General features: G+C 42.4%; 2 protein-coding genes across 2 annotated transcripts in view; one reads left to right on the top strand and one right to left on the bottom strand.

Annotated features, from left to right (window-relative positions):
• The window catches only part of DLD (dihydrolipoamide dehydrogenase), a 34,810-nt gene extending 26,275 nt beyond the window's left edge, over positions 1–8,535 (top strand). The window contains exons 9-14 of the mRNA XM_049641328.1: positions 4,575–4,765; positions 5,214–5,384; positions 5,701–5,890; positions 6,570–6,707; positions 7,597–7,686; positions 7,781–8,535. Of these exons, the coding sequence (XP_049497285.1) occupies positions 4,575–4,765; positions 5,214–5,384; positions 5,701–5,890; positions 6,570–6,707; positions 7,597–7,686; positions 7,781–7,846 (846 nt within the window). The 3' untranslated portion in view covers positions 7,847–8,535. The remainder of the gene's footprint in view (positions 1–4,574; positions 4,766–5,213; positions 5,385–5,700; positions 5,891–6,569; positions 6,708–7,596; positions 7,687–7,780) is intronic.
• A 2,550-nt stretch (positions 8,536–11,085) lies between these two features.
• The window catches only part of LAMB1 (laminin subunit beta 1), a 74,362-nt gene continuing 59,645 nt past the window's right edge, over positions 11,086–25,802 (bottom strand). The window contains exons 25-33 of the mRNA XM_049641327.1: positions 23,464–23,648; positions 22,109–22,350; positions 18,812–19,015; positions 18,043–18,187; positions 15,812–16,019; positions 15,460–15,601; positions 13,033–13,209; positions 11,534–11,693; positions 11,086–11,380 (exon numbers count right to left, since the gene is read on the bottom strand). Of these exons, the coding sequence (XP_049497284.1) occupies positions 11,244–11,380; positions 11,534–11,693; positions 13,033–13,209; positions 15,460–15,601; positions 15,812–16,019; positions 18,043–18,187; positions 18,812–19,015; positions 22,109–22,350; positions 23,464–23,648 (1,600 nt within the window). The 3' untranslated portion in view covers positions 11,086–11,243. The remainder of the gene's footprint in view (positions 11,381–11,533; positions 11,694–13,032; positions 13,210–15,459; positions 15,602–15,811; positions 16,020–18,042; positions 18,188–18,811; positions 19,016–22,108; positions 22,351–23,463; positions 23,649–25,802) is intronic.

Here is a 25,802-nt window from a genome sequence, read left to right as displayed (position 1 = left end):
ATGTATCACATTGATTGATTTGTGAATATTGAACCAGCCTGGCAGCCCAGGAATGAATCCCACTTGATCATGGTGAATAATTCTTTTTATATGCTGTTGAATTCGATTTGCTAGTATCTTGTTGAGAATTTTTGCATCCATATTCATCAGGGATATTGGCCTGTAGTTCTCTTTTTTTTGCTGGGTCTCTGGTTTAGGAATCAAAGTAATGCTGGCTTCATAGAATGAGTCTGGAAGTTTTCCTTCCCTTTCAATTTTTTGGAAAAGCTTGAGAAGGATGGGTATTATCTCTGCTTTAAATGTCTGATAGAACTCCCCAGGGAAGCCATCTGGTCCTGGACTCTTACTTGTTGGGAGATTTTTGATAACTGATTTCAATTTGTTTGCTGGTTATGGGTCTGTTCAAGTTTTCTGTTTCTTCTTGTTTGAGTTTTGGAAGTGTGTGGGTGCTTAGGAATTTGTCCATTTCTTCCAGGTTGTCCAGTTTGTTGGCATATAATTTTTCATAGTATTCCCTGATAATTGCTTGTGTTTCTGAGGGATTGGTTGTAATAATTCCATTTTCATTCATGATTTTATCTATTTGGGTCATCTCCCTTTTCTTTTTGAGAAGCCTGGCTGGAGGTTTATCAATTTTGTTTATTTTTTCAAGAAACCAACTCTTGGTTTCATTGATCTGCCCTACAGTTGTTTTAGAGTCTATATTGTTTATTTCTGCTCTGATCTTTATTATTTCTCTTCTTCTGCTGGGTTTGGAGTGTCTTTGCTGTTCTGCTTCTATTTCCTTTAGGTGTGCTGTTAGATTTTGTATTTGGGATTTTTCTTGTTTCTGGATTGCAATGTATTTTCCTCTCAGGACTGCCTTTGCTGCATCCCAAAGCGTTTGGATTGTTGTATTTTCATTTGTTTCCATATATTTTTAAATTTCTTTTCTAATTGCCTAGTTGACCCATTCATGGGTTGACCCATGCTTTTGGAGGTTTTCCAGACTTTTTCCTGTGGTTGATTTCAAGTTTCATAGCATTGTGGTCTGAAAGTGTGCATGGTATGATCTTAGTTCTTTTATACTTATGAAGGGCTGTTTTGTGACCCAGTATGTGATCTATCTTGGAGAATGTTCCATGTGCACTCGAGAAGAAAGTATATTCTGTTGCTTTGGGATGCAGAATTCTACATATATCTGTCAAGTCCATCTGATCCAATGTATCGTTCAGGCCCTTGTTTCTTTATTGATCCTGTGTCTAGATGATCTATCCATTGCTCTAAGTGGAGTGTTAAAGTCCCCTGCAGTTACCACAGTCTTATCAATAAGGTTGCTTATGTTTGTGATTAATCGTTTTATATATTTTGGGGCTCCCATACTCGGCACATAGACATTTATAATTGTTAGCTCTTCCTGTTGGATAGACACTCTAATTATTATATAATGCCCTTCCTCATCTCTTGTTTCAGCCTTTAATTTAAAATCTAGTTTGATATAAGTATGGCTACTCCAGCTTTCTTTTGACTTCCAGTAGCATGATAGATAGTTCTCCATCCCCTCACTTTCAATCTGAAGGTGTCCTCAGGTCTAAAATGAGTCTCTTGTAGACAGCGAATAGATGTGTCTTGTTTTTTTATCCATTCTAATACCCTGTGTCTTTTGGTTAGAGCATTTAGTCCGTTTACATTCAGTGTTATTATTGAAAGATACGAGTTTAGAGTCATTGTGATGTCTGTAGGTTTCATGCTTGTAGTGATGTCTCTGGTACTTTGTGGTCCTTGCAACATTTTACTCACAGAATCCCCCTTAGGATTTTGTAGGGCTGGTTTAGTGGTGATGAATTCCTTCAGTTTTTGTTTGGGAATACCTTTATCTCTCCTTCTGTTCTGAATGACAGACTTGCTGGATAAAGGATTCTCGGCTGCCTATTTTTTCTGTTCATCACATTGAAGATTTCCTGCCATTCCTTTCTGGCCTGCCAAGTTTCAGTAGATAGGTCTGCCACTAGTCTTATGGGTCTCCCTTTATAAGTTAGAGCCTGTTTATCCCTAGCTGCTTTCAGAATTTTCTCTTTATCCTTGTATTTTGTCAGTTTCACTATGATATGTCATGCAGAAGATTGATTCAAGTTATGTCTGAAGGGAGTTCTCTGTGCCTCTTGGATTTCAAAGCCTTTCTCCTTCCTTGGATCAGGGAAGTTCTTTGCTATGATTCATTCACGTACACCTTCAACCCCTTTCTCTCTCTTTTCCTCTTCTGGAATTTCTATTATACGGATATTGTTTCGTTTGATGCATCACTTAGTTTTCTAATTCTCCCCTCATACTCCTGGATTTTTTTATCTTTTTCTCAGCTTCCTCTTTTTCCATAATTTTATTTTCTAATTCACCTGTTCTCTTCTCTGCCTCTTCAATCCATGCTGTGGTCACCTCCATTTTATTTTGCACCTCATTTATAGCATTTTTTTAGCTCCTCATGACAGTTTCTTAGTCCCCTGATCTCTGTAGCAATAGGTTCTCTGCTGTCCTCTATGCTTTTTTTCAAGCCCAGCGATTAGTTTTATGACTATTATTCTAAATTCTTGTTCCGTTATATTGCTTAAATCGTTTTTGATCAATTTGTTAGCTGTCGCAACTTCCTTGAGTTTCTTTTGAGGAGAGTTCTTCCGTTTCGTCATTTTGGGTAGTCCCTAGGGTGGCTTCAAATTGCAGGGCACTTCCCCTGTGCTGTCTGGAGTAACTTGTGTTGGCGGGCAGGGCCGCAGTCAGACCCGATATCTGCCCCCACCCCACCGCTGGGACCACAGTCAAACTGGTGTTTACCTTCTCTTCCCCTCTCCCAGGGGCAGGACTCACTGTGGAGTGGTGTGGCCCCTGTCTGGGCTACTTGCACACTGTCAGGCTTGTGGTGCTCCTTCAGTGGGATCCGGCATATTAGCCAGGGTGGATCCGCAAGGTGCACAGGGGTGGGAGGGGCAGGCTTAGCTCGCTTTGCTGTCGGTGGTCCCCTGTGGGAGGGGCCCTGCATCACCTGGAGGGAGGCAGACCCACTGGAGGGATGGATCCACAGAAGCACAGCGTTGGGTGTTTGTGAGGTGCAAGCAAGTTCGGTGATGGTGACTGGTTCCCTTTGGGATTTCAGGTGGGGGATGGGAGAGAGAGATGGCGCTTCCCAGCGCCTTTGTTCCCTGCTGAGCTGAGCTCTGCCTTCCAGGGCTTAACACCTCTCCTTCCCATTGTCCTCTCACCCTCCCGCTCTCCGCTCTCCAAGAGCAGAGCTGTTCACTTTTAACATTCCAGATGTTAAGTCCTGCTGGCTCTCAGAACTCACACAGTCCAGCCCCTCCGCTTTTGCAAGCCAGACTTTGGGGGCCCTGCCTTGCTGGGCGGGCTGCCCCTCCACTGCCCCGGCTCCCTCCCGCCAGTCTGCGTCACCTTTCCGCCCTTCCTAACAACCTTCCGTGGGCCTCTTGTCTACACTTGAGAGGTCTGGAGAGTCCATTTTGCTAGTCTTCTGGCGGTTTTCTGGGTTTTTTAGGCCGATGTGGGTGGAATATAAGCTATCAGCAGGAGGAGGTGAGCCCAGCGTCCTCCTATGCTGCCATCTTCCGTTTCAATCTTCCATAAGTTTTATAGTCTTGGGCTTTACCTTAAGGTCCATGCTTCATTTTGGCTTAATTTTTGTATATGCTTGTGGTTGAATTTTTAGTGTTACTGTATTGGCTTTAGTTAACTCAGCTTTCCAAAAACTCCTGAAACTTTTAAAAATGAATGCATAAACCTAATTGAAAGGTAAAACCTCTTAATGGTGAATTTTAAATTACCAGGTGATTTTGATACAAATTCTTGCAGAGGATATGTTCATAGTTTTTCATATTTTATTTAATGTTGTAAAATTATATTCATCTTGCCTATTTCACAAATAGGTATTCAAAGTGATAATTGCTAAAATAAAACCAGCGTTCTGTTTAAATTATAATTTGAATAAAAAAGTAAACATGTCTCTATTGAGAAAGTAAAATAGGAAACCAGTTTAATAGTTTACAAACATCGGTAATTAGTAGCAACAAGAGGCTTTTTCTTCTCCCTCAGGACCTCCTTTCCCACTTGTTCCTCTCCTTCTGGACCAACCAGTTCCGGTATAGCTCTTTCCCTCTCTTCTTCAAGTCTTTGTGCACACGTCACTCCCAGTGAAGCTTTCCCCAATGACCCCATGGTTTAAAATTGCAGGCTTACTCCTCCAGTAGTCCTGGTTTTGTTTCCTCATTTATTTCTCTCAGAGCACATTATTATCCTCTGAATTTTACTTCATATGCCTCCCCTACCAGAGTTTAAGATCCCTAGGGGCAACGTGTTGTTCACTGATGTGTGCCTAGATTATAGTAGGTGCTCAATTAATGTTGAAGGAATGAATAGTATATGAAATATGTTTACCACAGGTTAATTTGAGGTTAATTTTAAACCTCAGAGCTTCTAATAGGAATGTATTAATAAAAGAAAATATCTGACAATAAGTTAAAATGCTTTGGTAAATATCTACTATAGAAACTTTAATTTTTTTTTTTATGACTTTTAAAAACTATTCTCTACAGGGTTCAGTTTGGCAAAGACTTGGTGCCGATGTGACTGCAGTTGAGTTTTTAGGTCATGTTGGTGGAATTGGAATTGATATGGAGATATCTAAAAACTTTCAACGCATCCTTCAAAAACAAGGATTTAAATTTAAATTGAATACAAAAGTTACTGGTGCTACCAAGAAGTCAGATGGAAAAATTGATGTTTCGTAAGTATGCTACATTTGGTTTTGATATGATATCCTTAAGAAAAACACTCCTTTTGCAGAATCGGATTTGGTTAGAACTTAGGGCCATCTTACTGCTTAGTATAACTCCATATTGCTTATTAAATCAGTCCATTGAAATTCATGGTTAAGTTGATGCTAGGAAAATTAACCCAGTGTTCTCACTGTAATGTGATTTCTCATAGTATACATTCAGAAATATTTAAACTCTCAATGTTCAGTGAAACTCAGTATTTTTAGATCTATGTGGAAATCCATAATATTAGATTGCTTACTATTGATAGACCTTCAGGGGATATGTACAGTTTTTCATTGCCTGACTCCTGTTAGAATTGTTGGCAACACTTGAGAAATGTCTGGTCTTAATTCTAAGTCTGTGAGTTTTTTATGTTGATGTGTGTTTAATAGTCATACACTGTTCATTGTCTAGTATTGAAGGCGCTTCTGGTGGTAAAGCTGAAGTCATCACGTGTGATGTGCTCTTGGTTTGCATTGGCCGACGACCCTTTACTCAGAATTTGGGACTAGAAGAGCTTGGAATTGAACTAGATCCTAGAGGTAGAATTCCAGTCAATACCAGATTCCAAACTAAAATTCCAAAGTAAGTTGGATAGTTAATTGCATTTTCAAAAATGTCTTATTTCAAACACTGTTGAAAATCTGACTTTTGCCACGCTTAAAACACGCCATTAGCTTTGGGGAAGAATGGTAAACTTCTATGTGAAAACAAAACTAACGGAAGTTTTTCATTACCCAAAGACTAGAATCTGAACTCACAGATCTATGAAGAGCTGTATTTTATATACTTATCGGTTATTTAATAACTAGAGACTTTTATTTTTATTACCACGGCATGACTGAAGATGAGTATCTGTGGTGGCCGAAGTTCACCATGTTTCTTTTCATCTGTGCGGTAGCATCTATGCTATTGGTGATGTGGTTGCTGGTCCGATGCTGGCTCACAAAGCGGAGGATGAAGGCATTATCTGTGTTGAAGGAATGGCTGGTGGCGCTGTGCACATTGACTACAACTGTGTCCCATCGGTGATTTACACGCATCCTGAAGTTGCTTGGGTTGGCAAATCAGAAGAACAGTTGAAGGAAGAGGTAATTATCTTTTTTTTTTTTTAAGTTTGTTTATTCTGAGAGAGGTTGCAAAGCGAGTGGGAGAGGGGCAGAGAGAGGGGGTGAGAGAGAGAGAGAGAGAGAGAGAGAGAGGGAGGGAGGGAGGGAGGGAGAAAGAATCCCAAGCAGCCTCCGCACTATCAGCAAGAAGCCCGATGCGGGGCTTGAGCTCACACCATGAGATCATGACCTGAGCCAAAGTTGGACGCTTAACCAACTGAGCCACCTAGGAGCCCCAAAAGAAGAGGTTATTCTGAATGCGAGGGTAGTTGTACTGTATAGCGTATGAACTGTGTTAATGACCCTGGTGGCTGAGAATCATTTTATTATTGCATTAATGCAGTTTGAAATTATGTAGAAGTTATAGCTTCTATACTTTTCCCTTTGTTAGTAGCATAGAGGAGATCATTCACTTGCCTGTATTCAAATAGTAATTCCAGAGCTTTTTAATTTCCCTTGAAATATCCCCAGGTAGACTGGCATTTGCTTATGTTTGTACCCAAACTGTATCTCATTAGCAAGAGGCTTTGGTCTTGCCTTCAACACACTCTGAAGAATTGCCTTCTTGGGGCTTATTTTCTGAACAAATGACGGATGATTTCACCAATGGGAATGCGTTGTTTCAGAGTTGACATAGGTTGTCCTTTTCTGTCTCTCCCAGGGCATCGAGTACAAAGTCGGCAAGTTCCCCTTTGCTGCCAACAGCAGGGCGAAGACCAATGCCGACACAGATGGCCTGGTGAAGATTCTGGGACAGAAATCCACAGACAGGGTACTGGGAGCACATATTCTCGGGCCAGTGAGTATTCTAGACCCCACATCCCATCGTGATTTCTGGAAAACGTTGCTGTGTAGATGAATTTAAAACCACCTGCTGTTTACATCCTGAGTTTTTTATTTACCGGCAAACATTTGTGTGTGGTTTCTGATAAGGCAGCACTCAGTCTTGGCCGTCACATCATCAGCTTTCCATACCGCAACTAAGGTTATCCTTTTAAAACCTACACCAGGCCCTGGGCCTAACACTCTCCAGTGACCCTTTTCAGCTTTGGGCTGTTATATCCAAGGCCCCACTAAATCTGGTCCTGTCTGCCTTTGACCTCATGTCTTCTCACTGTTGCCTTTTGCTCATTGATTCCCTGTCTTGTGGGCCTTCTCTCAGGTTGTTAGCAGGCCGGTGTTGCCAGGTTAGAGCCCTTGGGCTTGGAGAACCTGTTGTCTGGAGAGCTGGGCCTCCCGGGCTTTGCATGAGTGGCTCCTACAAGGTCTCAGCTCACGTGGTGCCTCTAAGAGAAGCCTTTCCTACCACTGAATCTGAAATATGGCCTCCCCCAAGGTATCCAATGTAATCGTGATGATAGGCCCCTCGAGCGCTTACTCTGGAATACGTTTTTCTGAATACATTCAGTAACTTTAGTTTTCCCAATTCTGGGAGGTAGGAGTCACTGTTCCCATTTCTGAAGTGAATAAATGGAATGAAGCACACAGCATGAGCACTTAAGGTAGTAAGTGGTAGGATTTGAATCCAGGCCAGCCGGCTCCAGAGCCTAGGCCCTTAACTTCTGTGCCACCTTTTCTGTGAAGCTTTTCCTGACTGAGGCTTTGGTTAACTGCTGTAACAGCAAATCTTGTTAGCTTGTAGTTTTTGCCTTGGGGCATAAACGACTTCTTGGTTTATTATTTTCAAGGGTGCTGGTGAGATGATAAATGAAGCTGCTCTTGCTTTGGAGTATGGAGCATCCTGTGAAGATATAGCTAGAGTCTGCCACGCGCACCCGGTAATTACCAACAGTGTACGGAATAATGCCTACCTAGATTTTCGTCTCACCTGCAAATAATTTGCTTTGTAATTTCAAATTTCTTCCTTTACAGACCTTATCAGAAGCATTTAGAGAAGCAAACCTGGCTGCATCATTTGGCAAATCAATCAACTTTTAAAATAGAAGATTCTATTTTTCTGAAATCTCCTGGGAGCTTTTGTAGAGGTCACATTTCTGAACAGGAAATGCTCACAGCTCCAAGAATTTCTAGGACTGAATTATGAAACTTTTGGAAGGTTTTAGTAAGTTTGGATGGAATGGAATAATCTCATCTATTTTAAATAAATTTAATATTTTGTTTCAGCACATTAATATTGGAGGAAGAAGCTACTTATAGTAGCTTCCTGGAACATTTTCTTCAACCCATATTTTCATGCTGTTTCTGAAAAATTCACCTTCACTAAATTTATGTTATGTAGCTTTTAATCTCTGCTATTATAAAGTTGGATTTACTTACATGGATGGAGCTGGAGGTAGGGTATGTGAACCAGCTGTGTTTGATGCAAGGTGATCAAGTTATTTTAAACTTGGTTTTCATATTGGAAACAGAGTTAGTCATTAGAATAAGGTTGAAATATGTATAAACCAAACCAATGTAAATAAATGGTCTCTCACTTGTTTTATTTAATCCCCAAATTCTTACGGTTTAGAGGTAGAATGTTTAAATTTTTAAGGACCCATTGAGGTCTACAGTCTGTAGTTAGTTATCCAAATTAAGGAGATACATCTGTGAAATTCAAATATTAAATGAGGACTCATGTATTACAGCAGGGAATGAAAATCCAGAAATAAACAGTCTTAAATATACATTTACTGGTTGTTTTGAATGGATATCAAGATTGTCCTAGTTCTTCTCTGACTACTGCTAGTGTGTATTCTTATTTCTCTTTGTTGTTCCTTTTAGAGGCCCGGATGTATCTTTTTACCACACTGGGGGACAACTGTAAAGTCATTACCTTTACGTCTGTGTTAGTGATTCCAGCTCTATGTGGAACATAGACTTTTGGAGACATAGCATATTTAGTCTGCTGTCTTCTATGGATTTCCAGTGTGTCCTTGGCTGGGTAAATGACTATTTCTTTGTATTTGTTGACTTAATGTTTAAAATGGCCATTGCTTGGGGCGCCTGGCTGGCTTAGTCCATAGAGCATGCGACTCTCGACCTCATGGTTGTGAATTCGAGCCCCACACTGGGTGTAGAGGTTACTTAAAATCTTTGAAGGAAAAAGTAAAATGGCCATTTCTCAAATAATTAAATGTTAAATGGGCTTTTGCATATTTTAGCTAAATTTAAGTATTTCAGATTAAGTACTTCTTAAATTTAGGTAAGTGTATTCTGAAAAGGAAAAGAAACTATCTTGAAGTAGAAGAAATATGTAAACTAGATACCTGATTGCAATTTAAAGATCATAGTCTAAGGAAAATTTAGAATGTAATCTATCAGCAGAAAGCTGTGTGGAGTAAGATACCGTCAGTATCTTGTTACTGAAAATGCTCAGTAGTCTTCGGGTTTTGTCCCATCTCCCTTTTTCTTCCTACGTCCAGTAGTCGTAGATTGTGGTGTGGTCATTATGAATGTGACATTGTAAAGGCTCTGGGTTGTTACCTACCTCTGAAAACTAGGGAATTTTTCTTCAGTAGGCAGTTAACTTGGCTAAACTCCCGACTCCAAGTTTGTTGTCTTTGCTGGGGGCACAGGCCAACCAGAGGTCGGGCAGATTATATGTGCAGTTGGGTGGCCCTCCCCATCATGCCATGCTCTTCTGGGGTTCCTTCCTCCTATTTCAGTTCTCCTCATTGCCCCAAATTCAGTCCTTCCGATCCTGTAACCAGAAAAACTTGGCTTCTGCCCAAGTTGCCACTTCCTGGGACCTACCCTCAAGTGAAAAGCAGTTAAAAATGGGAATTACACCCAGTGCTGTTCTTGGTCACCTCCCTTGTACCTTCTGCCTGCTTCTGGTTGTTTTCCCGGACCTGTACTTTTTAAAAATATGTATATATTTTGTCCAGAGTTTGCATTTGATATTAGGAGGGTTGTCCTGATATGTGCTACTTTGCCATTATTGGAAATGACCTCTTGTGCTTTAAAATCTGAAATCCCAATCTTATGTGAAGTGCCAGCTTATTTAAACTTCAAAACCTGTCCCCTCCTCTAGGGAAAAAGTTTCTAATTAGGGAAGAGTGAAATAGAATTTAATTTGAATTCCTAGCTGTAGAAACAAAATGGTTACATATTATCTAGGTGGGAACAAAGTTGTGGGTGTAAAACGAATTTTAAATATTCGCTTATTTATTAAGTTCTCAATATTTTCTTGGCTTGTGAAGGGTGTGACTCAGTTGTCCAAATCACTGAGCTGATTAAAATGAGTGATTTCAAAGTGAGTCTTTAAACTGAAAAGGAATGAATAGTAAACAAAGTACTTAAAATTAAGGAAAGAGAACAGTTGCTCTAGTAGATGATGAGGTGAAACTACTTTGCTAGGTATTGGGATCTCTACCTAAAGAAATTGGGATCTCTACCTAAAGAAAACTGACATCATTGCCTTGAGGGAGGAAGTTGCCTTATTGTTTGAATTAGGTCCGTTTAGCTTCTGTTCGGGCCTAGCTTCAAACGCAGCTGTGTTGTGTGTGGGGGTGGCTGGTAGTGGTACACGGCCATGGCCTTGCTGTAAAGAGAATGTGTGAGAAAACCACTTGGGGCCTGTTGTTACCCAGCTAGCTCGGCTGTGACGTTGACGCAGGTCTGGCGGTACTCCCGCTATTTTCTTTAGTGTGTGGAATGGTCATCCTGTGATTGTTTTGGCCTCACCTGCAGATTGCCGTGGAGAATCTTTAGTCTGTGAAATCTAATAAAGAATATAAAGGTGAGCAGTTCCAGCACCCCTTTGTACTGTGCCCTGCTCAGCTGGCGGGAACAATGTTTATATCCGGCTGCATACAGTTTAAACCCTCCCCTCACCATCTACAGTAGGGCCGGGATTGCTAACCCTTAAAAGCCACAATTTACCCTCCTCATTCTCTAAAAATTGCCTCTGTTCTCTTTCCCAGACCGAGGAGTATTTAGAGGAGTTTCGGAGATTGGATTTCCTGAGCAGCCATTGAAATGGTGAAGGTGGTTCAGGCTGTAGCCTTTCTCCTCCCCTCCACTTGGGAGTCCCACGGGGAGGTGATTTTGGGGGCAGATTTGTGGAGGATATTGATGTAGCAGACAGATTACAACCTGTTTACAGACAAAACAGAAATCGGGGTCCCAGAGGCAAGTGGCTTGTTTATAAATCCATCTGTACATTGAAAATGTTTTTGGTTAAAGGGATTCCTGAACACTAAATCAGTAAAACAATGTAAGAATACTCAATATAGATTTATACAAAAGCACTGTACTTTATTTAACTCCATACAAAATGTGGTGATTAAAAACATTAAATAGGTAATCAGTTTTAGTTTTGAAGATCATTGTCAGTTTTTAAAATGTAGCTGTTTTACTTTGGTCACCTCAGCCACCTTGCAGCCCTTTGTTACAAGCAGGTGCTGTAAACAGCAACCTTCTGGCTTATATCCTTGAGGAGCGAACGGACTTCTCCTTCCAGTCTTACTAATTCTTGAGCTTTATCTTCTAAATATTTTTGATTGTCCTCATATTTTCTTTCTAAATCTGTGGGAGAGAAAAAGAAAAAAGTCTGAGCAATTTATTCTCGGTTGACCTCAATCTAACAGTGGTCGTTTGATTTCCGCCTTTTAAATAGAAGAAACTTTACGGGTGTCCTTATTGTTAAATACGTCCCGAAAGCACAAGCCTAAGCCCTACCTTTCAGGAGCTGCAGCTTGCTGTTTGCTTGAGCCAAAAGTGTTTTTGCTTCATTTTGTAGCATTTCAGCTTTTCTTCTGGCATCAGCTGACTCTTCAGTTTTTTGGGCAATTAATTTTTCTACTTTCTTATTCTTTTCATCAACTTCACCATCCAGAGCCTGTAGTTCCATCGAGACACAAAGAGGTGATAAATGTAATCTCGGACATTAAGAGCCTAGTGTAATTGGAGCAAGCTTGGAACCGTACTCGGGCGTTGAGCTATTCAGTGTAAATATGTTGAAAATAAATGTAACACCAACATGAGTTTTTAAACTCACGTTTGGAGTTGTAAGCAGGTCTCTAGGGCTAAGCCTTTAGGTTAGCACTTTTCTGGAGATGTTATAGGACAGTTATATGGAGGTAGAGAAGTATATTTTTCTCTAAAGTAGATTTGCTGAGATCTAATCATTTAGATCTCAGACAAGGGCCATCTGGATCTGGACCCGGGTGCGTAGAGAGTTAAGGAAGGAGAGGGGAGACTAGCATGCACACAGGGCACAGGGGTGGGCGAGGAGCTGTGAAACTGAAAAGGCACCGCAAGTGCTGCTTTTGGGGAACACGGTTCCAACAACAGCCATTTGATAGAGGGATTTCATTTCAGGGTTTTGTTCTTACTGTAATCAAGTGCTATATTTTTGCAAAAATGCTCTGTAAAGACTGCTTGAGAGATTTATGCTCTCAGAGCTGCAAGAAAGTACAAACCATGGCAGAACACTTTTCTCACTGTTCGGTTCTCTTCCCTAACCAGATGTCAGGGGTTGAATGCTCCCCTCAGAAGTTTAAAAGATTCCTTTGGAGAGAGACATTTGCCCACTAAACATGTTTCAGTGATAACTTGGCTTCTAATGACAAATGGGAATCCTAGGAGACCTTCTCTGCAAAATACAGCACCTTCCAGCAAGAAGAAGGGGTGAGGTTTAGTTCCCTGCCAGCTGTTCTGGTATGAACCCCTTAAGCTTTTTCTACCCTGCTTTTAAAGGCCAGGTAATTATGCCATAAAGTACAAGCTCAGTACGCCGGTTTTAAGACTTCTGTCCCTGGGGCGCCTGCATGGCTCAGTCGGTTGATTGCAGCTCAGGTCATGATCTCACAGTTTGTGATACTGAGCCCTGTGTCAGGCCCTGCACTGACGGTGTGGAGCTTGCTTGGGATTCTCTCTCTCTAAATCAAACAGTTAAATAAAAGACTCCCCCCTGCCCCCAAGTTACTTTCATTTTTCTGCACCCTTATCCAAGTTTGGATATGAGGGCTTAGGTCACGCTTACTGGACACTTCCATATCCACTCCCACCCTTTCCATCTGTCTCTCTAAAGACTGTTGTTTCAAAACCGGTCACTTGGGATGTTTCTGATAAGTAACTCTTAGGTCCACATCCCTTACTAATCCCAGGGAAGGCGGTTGAGGAGGCTCATTGCTCCTTTACAAAACACAGCTGTGAAGTCACAAGGATTTACTTACCTTCTTGACATCATCCGCACTTTGTTTCACGGTGTATACTACTTTCTCAATATATTCTGCCTCCCCAGAGTTCTGGGCAGCCTTCCGTTTCAGTTCTTCCACATTCCTCTCAAGCTCGCTGATGCGCTGGGAGGCGTTGAGCAAGTTCTCCTCCGAAGCCGCTGTTTCCGACTCAATCTACAAGTACAATGTCAGTCACCCAGCAAGCCATCAGTAAGCGGTAGGACATGCTATGAATATGAGTTTACAGGAAGATTAAAAGGCCACTCTGCCGTTTCACTTTAGACCAAAAGGAAAATATAATTTCAGGAAAGCTTATATAAAGTGCCCATCTTTATTCTTAATTCTGATGATCTAGGCTGAAATGTAAAATTCTTCACTGAACCACCCCCAGACAGCTTGATGTGTTGAGAAAGCATTTTAAGGACACCTGCAAACTTTGGCAAAACAATGTTCACAAATAAGCAGATGTGAGGAAAAGGATTGCCACATAAATTTCCAAATTACTGTGGGTGGGAAAATGAGTACTCCCAAGTCACCTTTAGTTTTTCCTGTCAGCCCTAAATATTAAACTCCAAGGGGCACCCGGGTGGCTCAGTCAGTTAAGTGTCTGACTCTGCTTAGGTCATGATCTCACAGTTCATGAGTTTGAGCCCCCAACTCTCTGCTGTCAGTACAGAGCCTGCTTTGGATCCTCTGTCCCCCTCTTTCTGCCCCTCCCCTGCTCCCATGTGTGCTGTCACAAAATAAACATTAAAATATATTAAACTCTAGTGGAGGTCATGGGTCTTCAGCAACTACCTGGAAAGTTGAGTGTTTTCAGGTAAGGCAGACCAGGAATGTTTCTGAAAACTGAAAAGTTACTATAGGACCGTGAGAGGTCACGTAGTCTGGGGAAGTGACAGCTGGAACCTATAAATACTCAAAGTCATTTAGGAAAATCTATTTGGGTAACTGGTGAGGGTCCACATGTGATCGCTTTTCAAAGAATAATCAATGAACATCAATTTTTAACAGCTAGCCCAAGTAAGTAGTCTGACCCATGACTGAAGAACCAATTTCATGGAGCACCATAGAATTAGGTCTGAATAATAACAGTGTCATAACTAAACTAAGGAGTCACTGTGGATACATGGTAAAATTTGTAGGTATTTCATGCTAAATGATTCTTAACCTAAAAGCTCACCTATTAATTAACATAAAAGTATTCTTATAGTTCTTAGAGGATAAGCTCTATAGTTTTAAAGGAGTGAATAGTTTTTGACAACCTTTCATTAATAGCATAGTTTAGAGTTGCTTTTTCTTTCTTATTCTTAACCTAAAGTGCTTCCTGTCCCCCAGGGACCCCAGAAAAACAAAACCAGTTTTCACTTACATCATCAAGCCAAATATCCCACGTATGATTTGATTAAATCCTATATTTCCCATTTGGCTTTTCCAAACGTAATTTTTTTTTTTATCAAGTCACCTAAATTAAAGTTCAGTAAAATGATAACAGCACAGTGAGAAATTTGAAAAACCCTAGAGATAGAAAAGTCAGAATAATCAAAGAGAACATAGTCTGGTGGGAAAGTGTCATATTTTTTTTCTACATTTGAACAAGTGGCCTGAAGAAAGGGCCTTTTGTTTACTCAAAATTAAGAAGGAAATGTGGCTGAAGGAACTGTCAAGTTTGTATCAACCAATGGTAAGAAAAGCAGGTTGAAAAACCACCTCCTAGGTTTTAAACATTATGGGTTGTTGGCTTGAGAAGGGCTAATAGCATCTAATTTCAAAATATATTCTGAGAAGATGTGTAAGGATCACCTGAGTCCACTTTTTCCTCCATCCATTAAAAAAAAATTTTTTTTAATGTTTATTTAGAGGGAGAGAGAGAGAAAGAGTGTGAGATAGGGAGAGACAAAATCCGAAGCAGGCTCCAGGCTCTGAGCTGTCAGCACAGAGCTTGATGTGGGGCTCAAACCCACGGATTGTGAGATCATGACCTGAGCTGATATCAGATGCTTAAACTGACTAAGCCATTCAGTTGCCCCCCCACCTCATCAATTTTGAGATCCTGGTCTTAAGTATGTAGGTTACTTTTGGGCTGCTTTACAGCAGAATGAGTTTTCTAAAACTAAATTTGGAAATTAATACTATCCTTCATACTACTAAATAGAGTCCTTGAACAGGAGACAAAAATATACACTATCTTCCTTAGGCTTGTTGTAGGGGTGAATGTAAAGGGGGCCCTCATGTTCCAGTGTCTTCAGGGTCTCCCCCCCCCCCCGAAAACACTTTTAGCATCTGTGCTGAGGGAGGAGTACAGATTTATGTAAATTAGAGGAATCCTTTAGTGTTTAGTTGTAATGGTTTTCATGTAACTGTCAAATGCACTTTGATAGGGTTTATGTGCCTGTTTTCTCCCACGTACAGCAAGGATCTTACCGAAGTCAGCAGGTTCTGGGTTCCCTGGATGTCTTCATCTGCTTGTTTAATTGCTTTCTCTGCTGCAATCTGGGCCTTTTCTGCTTCCTCCAGAGCCTCCTTGACCATGTCTGCAGTGACTTTAACATCAGTTGCACTTTTGCTGAGGAAAAGAATGAGACAATCTATGTGAAAAAGTACTTCCTCTCGGGGCATTTAAAAATACCTTTCTTTCCAAGAACAGCCTTTTTGGAATCAATCAGAGGGACTCATACAGGTCACACTTAGAAATTTCACTGGTTGAAGAAATCCCTTTTCCTCCCTGCTAGATACACAAAATAAACCCCCTAAATGCCACAACGTCTTCAGATACCTGGCTCTTTTAGCTTCTTCTAGCAACATCTCCGCTCTGGCAATGTCAGCAGCACTTTGCTGTAGAATAACCTCTACTTGAGAAAGGCTTTCAACTCGCTCCCGAATGTCTTCTGTCAAGTTCTGTAACTGCTCTGGGGTGCTGGGCATTTCCATTTTCAGCACTTCGTTAGCAACTGCTTCAATGCTGTCCAAATCAGCACTATCCTCTGTCAAAAGCAAAGATGTCCCCATAAAGAGGTAAAAGTCACAGATGGTTAACTCAGTCACTTCTGGTCACCCACCAGGTGAAGAGCATTCTGGGGCGACATCAAGGCATACACATAGTCTAAGAACTTACAGTCTTGTTGAGTAGTTACACATGGAAAAGTTAACTACTAGAATTTGCCCGTAGGCTGAGAAAGTCAGGAAAGTCTTCATGGAGGATGAGGAACTGATCAGGTTTTGAAGGATAATAGGATTTGGAAGGAGAGAGAGGGACATCTTTGGATGGAGAGACTGTATGGGCTGAGCATGTCATGTGGAAAGTCAAACAGAGTGAATGGTCCCGATTACAGAAAAGAGTGGACCCCAGGATGTACATCTGGGACTTGATTCTAAAAGGCAATGAAAACTTTTAGTTGGGGTTGGAAGAATAGCTAGGAGACTATTATAAATGCAGATGTAAGGAACTCATATTCCTTGTACAAGTGATCTGGATTTTGGAAATTACCAAAAAGGGGAAAATCTAGTCAGAGAAGCAAGAGAATCAGATTGTGTATTATCAAAGAAGCCAAAGGATTTCAAATGTCAAATGTGAAAGGTGGTTGAAAAAATGCTTAAGAGGTTAAGCTTTAAATAGGTCACTGATTGAAGGTTTTTTGATTTTCTTTTTCACTGTTAATACAAAAATGGACCCCCTAAGGATTTGAGCACAGGAAAATATTTGATCAAGCGATGGCTTCCACAGGATGTTTCATAAGATACCCGTAGGATATCACTGGCTCCTTTCTTATTCCCCATTTTCCTGCTAACAGAATACTGATTTTGTTCAGGCACCTACCTCTAAGGTAAGGTAAACCTAGCAACTCAAGAGTTAAATGGAGATTGGCATGCCAATTAGGGTAATCCCATTCTGTTTGCCAGTGACATTTCTGCATCGGCATGGGATGCATTTCTGGCCAGTGAGATTATGGAGAGGACTGCTCACGGCTTCTGGGGAAGATTTCCTCCCTTTAAAAAAGGTACAATGGGAATAGGTGGGGTCTCCTTCCATTAGATATTATTGAGTATTTATGTGAAGTCTGAAATTTTGGCAGCCACCTTGTAACCAGGAGGAGCCGGCCTGACAGCAAGCCTGATATTCTTACTCCCTGGGTCCCAGAACCATGGAGCTATCCTACTACTGAACTTGTTATGTGATATAATATGCATCTCTATTAAGTCCATTTCACTTAAAAGTTTTGTGTAACTAGAAGCCAAAACCTTCCTTATTGGTAACACTTAGATGGTTGACCAGAAACATGCGCTGAACCACCAATTCTAGAGATTTTCTTCCTCTAGATACAACACTAAGGGATAGAGCTGACCATAAATACAAGATCCTGTAAATGACAGGATTACAACGCTTTGCAGGCAATGTCAAAATAAGCCACTATTCTAAGGATCTAGTGACATTCTATGTAATCTAGAACAGATTCCAAATTCAGTTCTCACACTATGGGTTTGACTTCCCGATTTCCTACTTGGGTTTCCCATCTGTGTCTGCACAACATCAGAGATTCTTACGTGCACATAAGCTTAAGAAATGCCAACATTTCTTAACATGAACTTTTTTTTGTTTTGGTTTGGGAAATGTTACTTTTTATTCCCACGCAGAAATTGATTTTATCTAAAACGCAGGCCTGAATTCTGGTCTCTCAAACACAGACTCTTAGAAAACAGTTTTTAGGGGTGCTGTGGCTCAGCCAGGTAGGTGTCCAACTTTAGCTCAGGTCACGGTCTCATGGTTTGGGTTGTGGGTTCCAGCCCTGCGCTGGGTTCTCAGCACAGAGCCTGCTTCAGATCCTCTGTCCCCACCTCTCTCTCTGCCCCTCCCCTGCTCGTGCACCCGCACTCTTTCTCTCTCTCAAAAATAAACATTTTTTAAAAATGGCTTATAGAAGCCTGACAAAAGTTAAAAAAAGTAAATAAAACCAGTTTTTATATTCCAAGATAGAAATATCTAAAAGTAAAATGAAAATAACTCCTTACGGGTCAAAAAGTTTCGGATTTGCTTGATCAGATTTCTCAGGTCCTCATTGCTCTTGTCCACTTTTTCTTTGGTGGCATTGGTTTTCTGCAGAACATCCTGAGCATTTTGTTTTGCCTCGTCTGCCCTCAGTTTCGCTTCAGAGACCTAAATAGGAGGAATAAATTACCCAGGGAACAGCTTCACTCTTTCTAAAGCAGACCAGAATACTATAAATGGTCCAGAAAATGATGCTGAGAAACTATGCATTTGGAATCCGGGCTTTTAGAAACAAATGGCTTTTCATTCAACCGCAGTGTATCCCCATAGAGGCTGGAAGTACTCAGTATACAGATTGCTACATGATAGTCTTCTACAGACAGGGCTAGGGTATAAACATTTGTTCTAATGTGTTTAACTCCTCCAGAACATCTGGTGGCCTATAAAATATTTTTGGGGGGGGTATCAATATAAATATTAACTTTGTCACTTTGGAAAAATCAATGCTCAGTTCGTTGCTCAGGATGAGATTTTTACAGCACAGCTGAATGTATTCAGAAGCCTGGCCCCCTGGTCAGTAAATCTCAGATTACGGTGAGGAGGAGAAAGCACGTTCCTAAATCATCTCTGAACAAAACCGCCTCGTGTATTTCTGACCTCACAAAAACTTGAACTTTCCTATTTGATGGTGACACTCGCTTTTGATTTTACCATTTAGAACCGATTTCTCCCCTCCCGATCCTCCTCCAGTCGGTCACTGCGAGCAAACGCCAGGGCCGTCGGCCTAATTACCATCTTGGAGAGCTGCTCCACCTCTGCCAGGGCGCTCAGGACATCGCGGTCAAAGTCCATGGCTTTCTGCCAGGCACTGTGGGCGACCGTGACCAGGCCGCCACAGCCGGGTCCCCCACACTTCTTCTCTCCTTCGTCAGTCCTGCAGTTCGGGCCGCCACACTCGGTCTCGGAACAAGAGGCCCCCGGAGGCGTCCCACAGGTCTGCAACGAGCCAAGAGGCAGGCACGGGCCTTCAGAGAGGGAGTCTGCAACAGCTGTGCAGGGCCTGGGTGGCCCGGGGGGCCCCAGAGAGCATGTAGGTGGTCCTCAGCAAGGGTGCTGGAGAACACAGTGTTCAGGATGGAGAGAGGAGCCGAGAGCTCAGGAATCATGGCCAGGGGAGCCATGAAAACTTAGGACGCTTCGTCAATACCTCCTGCCCTGATGAACTGGAATAGCATATGGGCGCTATGTGGGGTGCAAATGTTATCTGCTGGGTCAAGTTGAAATCTGCCCAACATGGGAGCCAAAGAATGCTTCCCCTTGATCCTAGACCATTGGATTGACACAAACAAGCAAGAGGTATTGACAAACTTCTTTAGACCTGGCATCTGGTCTGTTTTGGTCAATAGGGTGACATAAAAGGCCCATTATCTGGCCTTTTAGTACCTTCAAATCTTGGGAAGACAGGCTCACTGTGCATAAAACAGCCAAGAATAGGTCAGGTACTGTCAGGAAGAAGGAAAGCAGACAGAGGAGAGACTACTGACGGCTGCAGCTGTAGTTGGGGAAGGATGTCCTTGCTGTCTGGTGGGGTTTGAGCAGGGCAAGTGGGAGAACATTCCAGACGTGAGAGGAAAACAGAAAATAATAGGGGCAAAGGTGGATTTCACTTTTACAAAAAGCAACCCCCCATAATCCTCTGGCCACTGCATGCACATGCACACTGATAAATTACAAGTCTGCTGTGTGATGGGAAAGGCTGAGCAGGGAGCAAACTGCAGAACTGTCCTCTCATATTGAAAAGAGGCAGTGAGAAGCAGGTAATGCTCCCAAACAAGGAAGGTATTCTTTTTAAGAAATAAAGTAGGTTTTGAATAGTCAACTCCTTAGACTAATAATTTTCTGGTACTTATAATCCCATTAGATCTCAAATTAACAAATAGTTTTGGGGCACCTGGATGGTTCCGTCAGTTAAGCGTCCTACCTACTTCAGCTCAGGTCATGATCTCACGGTCTGTGAGTTCGAGCCCCGCATCGGGAGCCTGCTTCAGATTCTGTATTTCTCTCTCTCTCTGCCCCCCCCCCCCCCCCCCCGCTTGTGCTCTCTCTCTCTCAAAAATAAATACTTAAAAAAAATAGTCTTTCATGTAGCTGGCTTACAGAACATAAAAAGCTTCAGAAAACAGTTTATTCTGCATTGCCGTAGGAGAACATGAGCCGTAATCAAGAAGAGAAGCAGAGGCCTCAGGGAGGCCTTCTAAAAACAACCCGACGACACCCTAGGAGATCTGTTCTATTTCAACCCTGCAAGCAGGAAAAAAACCAGATGCAAAAACAAAGAACTGAAGGTACTCAAAAAACACAAAGGGACAAAAACCTCTCTACCCAAGAAATACCAGTATGGAACCTGTAAAGGGAGATCTCATAGGAGAATTAAATACCTGCAGTGAGCGAACAGAAGCCAGCTCATCCCTGGGCAGTTCACCCAATGGAAAAGCAGGTACCAGGAAGGGCCCCCAATCGTATGGCCTGATCAGGCAAGGGACCCTTCACGCCCTCCCTTCCTAGACACCTGTTGCAACAAGCAAACCTCCTTTAGCATGATAGCTGCTTTCATTTTAGTTTGCGGAGATTTTATCTGTGATTACTGGTTTTTACTAGAATTTGTAATGTAGCACTCAATCCTGGAAGGAAAGAGAGAATTGGCATTTCATGCCTGTATGTAGTGACTTTGTCCCCTGTGAAGTCTACACGTTGCTCTGGGCCTCGATTTTTCTAATAAGCCATGACAGGAGTGATCCGCCTTACTCCCTCTTTCCACTAAATGCTATGATGCTTAATAATCTATCACCTTGTAGGCATCAATTACGTTGGGCACAATACAGTCATGACAGTGTGTTTTTGCCAATTTCAGAGACAGCGAGATGGGGGGAAGGTGAGGAGGCCAGGAGGGAGGGGACTTGCACTAAAACCAAATCGTAAGGACGCCTGAACCGTTCATGGTCTTCTGTGCACCACCTGCCTCCTGCTTTCTACTGTTCCTAAGCTAAGAGAGCACAAGCCTGAGTCTATAAACAATACGCTCCAAATTCTCCCAACAGGTATCCTTCCGTGAAAAACGGTAAGGAAGCAAGAGGAAGAAAACAGGCAGAGTTTGGCTTTTTTTGGCCCTCTGCCAGATTTTCATTAAACTCACTCCTCAATTTCATTTGGCTCCAGAGTTACTTTTTAAAAGCTTCTGGGAAATGAATCTACTTTCGAGGTTGGTCTCAAGGTTAATCTTCACCAGGTAAAGTTACTGGAACAAAGGAACATTTTTAATTTACACCCAGGGAAAACATTCTTTTGCTCCTTTAATTTTTTTGAAGAAGCCCCACCACCCCCCCGCCCCCAAATATTCTTGAATGGCTCCACTGTGAAGGAGTTTGCATTTGGAATCAGAACTACGTGAAAAAGGGAGCACCTGGGTGGCTCAGTTGGTTAAGTGTCCGACCTCGGCTCAGGTCATGATCTCGCAGCTCGTGAGTTCAAGCCCCATGTCGGGTTCTGTGCTGACAGCTCAGAGCCTGGAGCCTGCTTCGGATTCTGTGTCTCCCTCCCTCTCTGCCCCTCCCCTGCTGTCTCTTGAAAATGAATAAACCTTAAAAAAAATAATAAAGAACTATGTGGAAAAAAAAAATGTCTACAGTTTAAAAAAGGTTAAAATCTGAATAAGTCACCGATTCAATTTAACAGTCTGGTCTCCCATCCAAGTACTAACCGGGCCCGACCCTGCTTAGCCTCGGAGATCAGACGAGATCGGGTGGGTTCAGGGTGGTATGGCCGTAGATTCAATTTAACAGTCTGGGAAAGGAGTCTTGATTCTTTGTATCACAGAGGAACCGGCTAGCTGGACGTGGGGGAAGGTTGGAAAGGCACCCACTCTTGTTTTTATCTGGCTTGAAGGTGGATACCCATAGGGGGTCCAGAGACCTGAGGCCAGGTTCACTCCCGCTGGTTCATTTGCAAAATGAACAGTACGACTGACAACACAGGGTGGGTTTCCTTCCTAATTTGCATCAGAGCCTGGAGACCAGACCCTCAAAACCTTACCATCTCGGCAACGGCTGAAAAGTCTAGACTCTGTAGTTTGCCTGCCAGTTCATCCAGAAGGCGGGCCTGTTCCTCTTGTTTTTCCCTGAACTGGGATTCTCGTTCCAACAACAACTCTTCTACTCTGTCCCGAGTGAGAGTCGACTGGTCCACAGTGCTGTTGGAATCTGTGGTGGAGGCGTTCACCCTCTCCTCTGCCTCTAGAGACATCTGGAAATACTTGGTGATGCTATCCAAGGCGCCTAGGGCATCAAATGAAATGGCCCGCGGTTAAACCTCTCGTCCTCGTGCCCGTAAGGGATGCCCATATCTGGTGTCTTCCAGCCCTCAGTTTACTGTGTGGTTTTGTCTTAAAACTCAAGGACCAAAATCTTTACGAAGACCTGGAACTTTCCTCTCCTGAGCAATGGCTACACTTTGTCCTATTAACAGCTATTTCTGGCCAAACATCTGGATGACAAATCAAGTCAATCATGCAGATGTCTGCATACAGGCAACTTTCCAGTTCTTTCTCAATAGCTAGTGGTGTCAGGCAGCCTGCAGATCACACGTCCAGATGTATTTTAATCTTTTCTTGGTCATTTGACTATTTCGATCCACTCAAATGACTAGTATTACATATGTAAAACAGCATGGCATGTTTTAGCTTTAAGGACCTAGCCAGAAAAATAAATGATCGTGCGTACAATAGGATGGTCAGTGCTATCTAACACTGCAGAAACTGTTCCCTGAACAGGCAACATTCTTGAATATAAAAGAATTTGCTGAAGTACCAATTTAATTTCCTAACTGTTCAGGAGAGCCCATTTCCAAGAAAAGACAAGGAAGTTAAACCATTCACTGAAAAAAGCCTGGAAAGAGATGCCATTCTCACACACGATGACTGCTGCTCACTCCATGGCGTCTCCCTTTGTCTCTCTGTGCCCCGGCTCCCACATTTGTAAATGGGGACTGTAATCCTTACTTGTGCCAGAGACTCAATGAGAAACAGCCTTAAAATTACTAGAAAGCGGGGCACCTGGGTGGCTCAGTCGGTTGAGTGGCCGACTTCGGCTCAGGTCATGATCTCACGGTCCGTGAGTTCGAGCCCCATGTCGGGCTCTGTGCTGACCGCTCAGAGCCTGGAGCCTGTTTCGGATTCTGTGTCTCCCTGTCTCTCTGCACCTCCCCTGTTCATGCTCTGTCTCTCTCTGTCTCAAAAATAAATAAATGCTAAAAAAAAATAATAATAATAAAAATAAAATAAAATTACTAGAAAGCATTAACTTTTACTCTCAAAGTGCTGTAGTAAAGGTTAGACAGAGGGGGTTAAATCCTGTTGTCCAGGATTGCACATTGGCACAAAAAATGCTCACCCCGAATATCTGAGTTTTTGATAAATTCCAACTGCTCAGCAAGCTCTTTCACTGTGTTGTCTAGGCTTTCTGCTTCTGTCTGTAGAGAATCTAGTTCTCTGGCCGTGCTGTTGCTTTGGGAAGCTGTGTCAGACAATTTCACTTCTACTTGAGCCATCTTGTCTGTAACATCTTTGGTTAATTTCCTGTAAAGAGAAGGGTAAGTTTCCAGAAGTAAAAGCAACCAAAGGGAATTCTGAAGTCTCATTTTTTTTTTTTTAACATTTTCTACAAATACTGTCCCCATTACTCTGTAACTTCAAACCAACTCAGTACTTTGTTAACTATTTGCTTCCAAGTACTAGTTTTATTCTCTTCAACATTAGGAAGCTGTATCAAATCCACCAATTTTCCTTTCTTTGAAGACCTGGAAGAAAAGCCTAGAAGCGCCAATCAGCGGTGTTGTGGTGGATGCACCGGAAGAGGGATTCCGAACACCTGCTGTCTTCTGAGCAAAGGTCCAGAGCATGGAGTTCCTGCCCCCTATGTGGGCAGGCTCCAAGCCCACACAACCCCACAGCTCGAAAGACCTAACTGACGCCAGTGTAGAATCGTGCCTCCCAGCCACCTGCCAAAAAGGCTCTTCTCCAAACCTCAGGGATCCCCTTCAAGATGAGACATGCAGAGAGGAAGCCCCACAGCCACCAGGAAGACAAAGAGCCACCCACATGAGCCCTCCGTACATTCTGCCTTAGCAAGGTCCCATCAAAGGAGCCTCCTCGTCCACCGACAAGCAACCCTTTTATCTTCCGTAAGAAAGAAAGTAGTTATCTCCCAGAATGGACTTGGAAACACATTTAGCTTTCACAATATTTCATTTGGAATCTAAACCCAACTGCATTCTCTTCCGTTTGTCACATCTCCAAAGCTGTATCAGGCATCTATTTGGATATTACTTATATATACAGTGTGTGTGTGTGTGTGTGTACATAGATAATCACAAAGAACGTAATGTTTGAGAAGACCTTAGCTCTGGGCTTTACTGGGTCACCTAATTGAATATAACTGTCTCCTCAGGGAGGTAAGAGTCAGTATAAAACATGGGGAAGATGTACAAAGGCCAAAAGGCTGGGGGCCGTTAGAAAAATGCTATTTAAAGCGGAGATAAAAATCATGACCCGACTCAAAGGAAAAGTGCTTAAAAGGATTTGTAGGCTAAATTGCATTTTATAAACTCAACCTTCTTTTCCTGAGGCAATTATAATATAGTTTCTTTTCTCAGTGCTCTTTTATTCATGTGTTGGTTCTCAGCAGGCTTTCATTTCTTCCCAGGTCTCCTACAATGTTACAATTTTTAAAGGAATCAAATCTAACATTGTATATTTTTTAATAACAGCCACTTTGGATCCTAAGACCTGTATCCTTGGATGTTGTGTTGACACAAGATTAATCAAACCAGTTTCTCCGAGCGATTACAATCTACCCGATTAGATGAATAGTGAGGGTAGAAACAGAGCCATTTCAGGAATGTAACCTCTCTTCTGGCAGGCTCTCAAAGGACACCCAGATTGTTTTGTTCTCCCTTAGGTGCAGGAGACCGAGGCCAAGAATCAGGTCCTAAGTGGCCTGCACTCGGCCGACAGCCTTCTCAAGCTTGTTGCTACGTGTTAGGAGGCTGAGGGCACCACCGTCTCTTTAATGAGGTAAAATCCCTCACTGAATGCATTATCGCCCTGCAGCAGACATTTCCGAACGTTCTGTGTCCCGGACACAAGACCTCCAGCCTGGAATCAAGGACCCATTACTTGAAACCTAGGAGGTCTAGGAAGGACCCCCCACAAGGTGCCTAAGCGCATGTCTGCTGTTCCCTTGCTGCTGTTTACAGCGCAGAGGTGAAAAGTCCATCTGTCTTCTCAGGCTGATTCAAGTCCCATGACAGAAAATCTTACTATGGTTCTGTCATAACTTAGAGTCACCTCAGTGTACAAGGATTTAGCTACGAAAGAGTTCCCCTTGGGGCGCCTGGGGGGCTCAGCTGGTTGAGTGTCCAGCCAGCTCAGGTCATGATCTCACAGTTTGTGGATTTGAGCCCCGCATCGGGCTCTGTGACAGATCAGAGCCTGGAGCCTGGTTCAGATTCTGTGTCTCCCTCTCTCTCTGCCCCTCCCCTGCTGGTGTGCTGTCTCTCGCTCTCTCAAAAATAAACGTTAAAAAAGAAAGAAAGAAAGAAAGAAAGAAAGAAAGAAAGAAAGAAAGAAAAGAAAAAGAAAGAAAGAAAAAAAAAAGAAAGAAAGAAAAAAAGAAAGAAAGGAAAGAAAAGAAAGAAAGAGTTCCCCCGTTTGGTGGGCCCGTTGTGGAAA

The sequence above is a fragment of the Panthera uncia genome, chromosome A2 (assembly GCF_023721935.1).
Source record: "Panthera uncia isolate 11264 chromosome A2, Puncia_PCG_1.0, whole genome shotgun sequence".
Classification (NCBI taxonomy): domain Eukaryota; kingdom Metazoa; phylum Chordata; class Mammalia; order Carnivora; family Felidae; genus Panthera; species Panthera uncia.
The sequence above is the reverse complement of the archived record's forward strand: the minus strand, read 5'-3'. Positions and strand labels throughout refer to the sequence as shown.